Below are 2,031 nucleotides of genomic sequence, written 5' to 3'. Positions count from 1 at the left end.
TTGGGGGGGCGCCGCCCCAGTGTGCACTGACACCCCGGCCGATGCCCCCACGTACCGGGGTGATGACGGCAGCCACTCCGACTGGCTGCTTGAGCACCAGGGCCCGCTTCTCCCGGGAGGCGGTGCTGATGACGTCCCCGTAGATGCGGCGCGCTTCCTCCGAAAACCACTCCAGGAACTGGGCGGAGTACAGAACCTCCCCCTGCGCCTCCTTCAGCGGCTTCCCCTGAATCCGGGCAGAAAAGGACCCCATCACCTTCCGTCACAACAGCAGGACTGTGCTCGGACCTCCCCCAGGCTGGGAGCGGAGTGGGGGGGCCCATCGCCAACCCCGCGGGGCGGGGGGAAATAAGCAGGATCCAGCGGCGACGGAGTTCGCTCGGACCGCAGCCATCACCTGCCCTTCAGTGTGTCCCCACGTTAGAGGAGAGACCGCACCTGCTGACCTCTTTTCTCCTCCGCACCTCGCCTCAAAGTGGTGGCCGGGGTGCAAGGAGCTGAGGACAGCTACGGAGATGCCAGCGGTACATCTTTAAATGCACAGACGCAACAGGAAAACCAACCAAAACAGTCGCACGGGACAGACGGGACGGGAGCAGCAGTGTTCACACAGTTACACCCGAAACCCCCCTCCCGCACACGCCTGAAGAGGACGTTAGAACACACACACACACACACAGATACACACACACACACACAGACACACACGTCTCAGAACACCAGGGCCGGGCTTTAATGGCACTGAGATTCGCTGACATCTGGCCATCAGGCAGGGAACCCCCTGGTGCCGCCCCCCGGTGGAGGTCGCCCCGCCAGCTCCCTAGACACACACACAGATACACACACACAGATACACACACGCACACACACACAGATACACACACACACACGAACACACACACAGATACACACACGCACACACAGATACACACGCGCGCGCGCACACACACGTTGTCTCAGAACACCAGGGCCGGGCTTTAATGAGGAGCAGGTTCTGCCTGGCACTGAGATTCGCTGACATCTGGTCATCAGGCAGGGAACCCCCTGGTGCCGCCACCCGATGGAGGTCACCCCGCCAGCTCCCGGGCAGCGCCCGCGGGACTCACGCTCTCGGCTGTGATGATCCTGGCCAGGTCCTCCTTGTGTTGCATCATCAGGTCATACCATTTCCGAAGCAGCGCGCTCCGTTCCTGGAAAAGAGATGAAACGGTAGAGAAAGAGCGGAACGCCAAGCGTAAGAGACACGAGGCAATCTTCAGCTCCGACAGCCTCAGCCAGGCTCCTTCCTGGGGAGACGCAGCTCCCGTCCTGGGAGGAGCAGGGGCACAGACCCCACCTCGGGGGCTGCAGGAGCTCTGACCCCATTGAACACGCCCCTCCCCGCCCCCCTCCTCTCTGTCCCTGTGACGGTCCTCCTCCAGGGCCTCCCACACTGCAGTCACACAGCACCTGCCCTCGTGTGGCCCGTTTCCCTGGCATACGTCCTCCAGGGCAGTCCCCTTTTTAAAAAGTACATTTTTGTATTGATTTCAGATAGGAAGGGAGAGAGAGCGAGAGAGACGTCAATGATGAGAGAGAATCATGGACCGGCTGCCTCCTGCACTGCATGCCCCACACTGGGATCGAGCCCGCGACCCTGGCCAGGAATCTAACGGTGACCTCCTGGGAGGCTCATAGGTCCACGCCCGACCACTGAGCCACGCGGCCGGGCTACAGCTCCGTCTTTCAACAGCTCAGGGCAGGTGAGCCTGGGCTGCGCCTCCCGGTGCGGTGGGTGTCTGCAGGGCAGGTGCGAAGGGCAGGTGCTACTCAGTGCAGGAGGGGGAGGGGGAGAGGAGGGGGAGAGGGAGGAGGAGGATGCGTCTCCCAGTTTTCTTCCTCCAGTTCCCCTCTCACCGCCCACCCCCACTTCCCCAGCGACTCTAAGAGGTCAGTTCTCAGCTGTGTTTCCCTCTTCAGGCGAAAAGGGTCCTGGGCCCCTTCCCCAGGGCATGGCCCGCCCAGGGCGCTCTCCGCCTCCCGCCCCCAGGG

The 2,031-nt window shown here is 62.5% G+C and overlaps 1 protein-coding gene across 1 annotated transcript in view; it reads right to left on the bottom strand.

The window, feature by feature from the left end:
- ALDH5A1 (aldehyde dehydrogenase 5 family, member A1) overlaps nucleotides 1-1,494 on the bottom strand; it is a 6,701-nt gene extending 5,207 nt beyond the window's left edge. The window contains exons 1-3 of the mRNA XM_014537142.1: nucleotides 1,450-1,494; nucleotides 1,107-1,190; nucleotides 7-226 (exon numbers count right to left, since the gene is read on the bottom strand). Coding sequence (XP_014392628.1) covers nucleotides 7-226; nucleotides 1,107-1,190; nucleotides 1,450-1,479 — 334 coding nt within the window. The 5' untranslated portion in view covers nucleotides 1,480-1,494. The remainder of the gene's footprint in view (nucleotides 1-6; nucleotides 227-1,106; nucleotides 1,191-1,449) is intronic.
- Between the last annotated feature and the right edge of the window lie 537 nt (nucleotides 1,495-2,031).

This window comes from Myotis brandtii, unplaced genomic scaffold (genome assembly GCF_000412655.1).
Source record: "Myotis brandtii unplaced genomic scaffold, ASM41265v1 scaffold1733, whole genome shotgun sequence".
NCBI lineage: Eukaryota > Metazoa > Chordata > Mammalia > Chiroptera > Vespertilionidae > Myotis > Myotis brandtii.
This window is presented reverse-complemented; position numbering and strand designations above follow the sequence as displayed.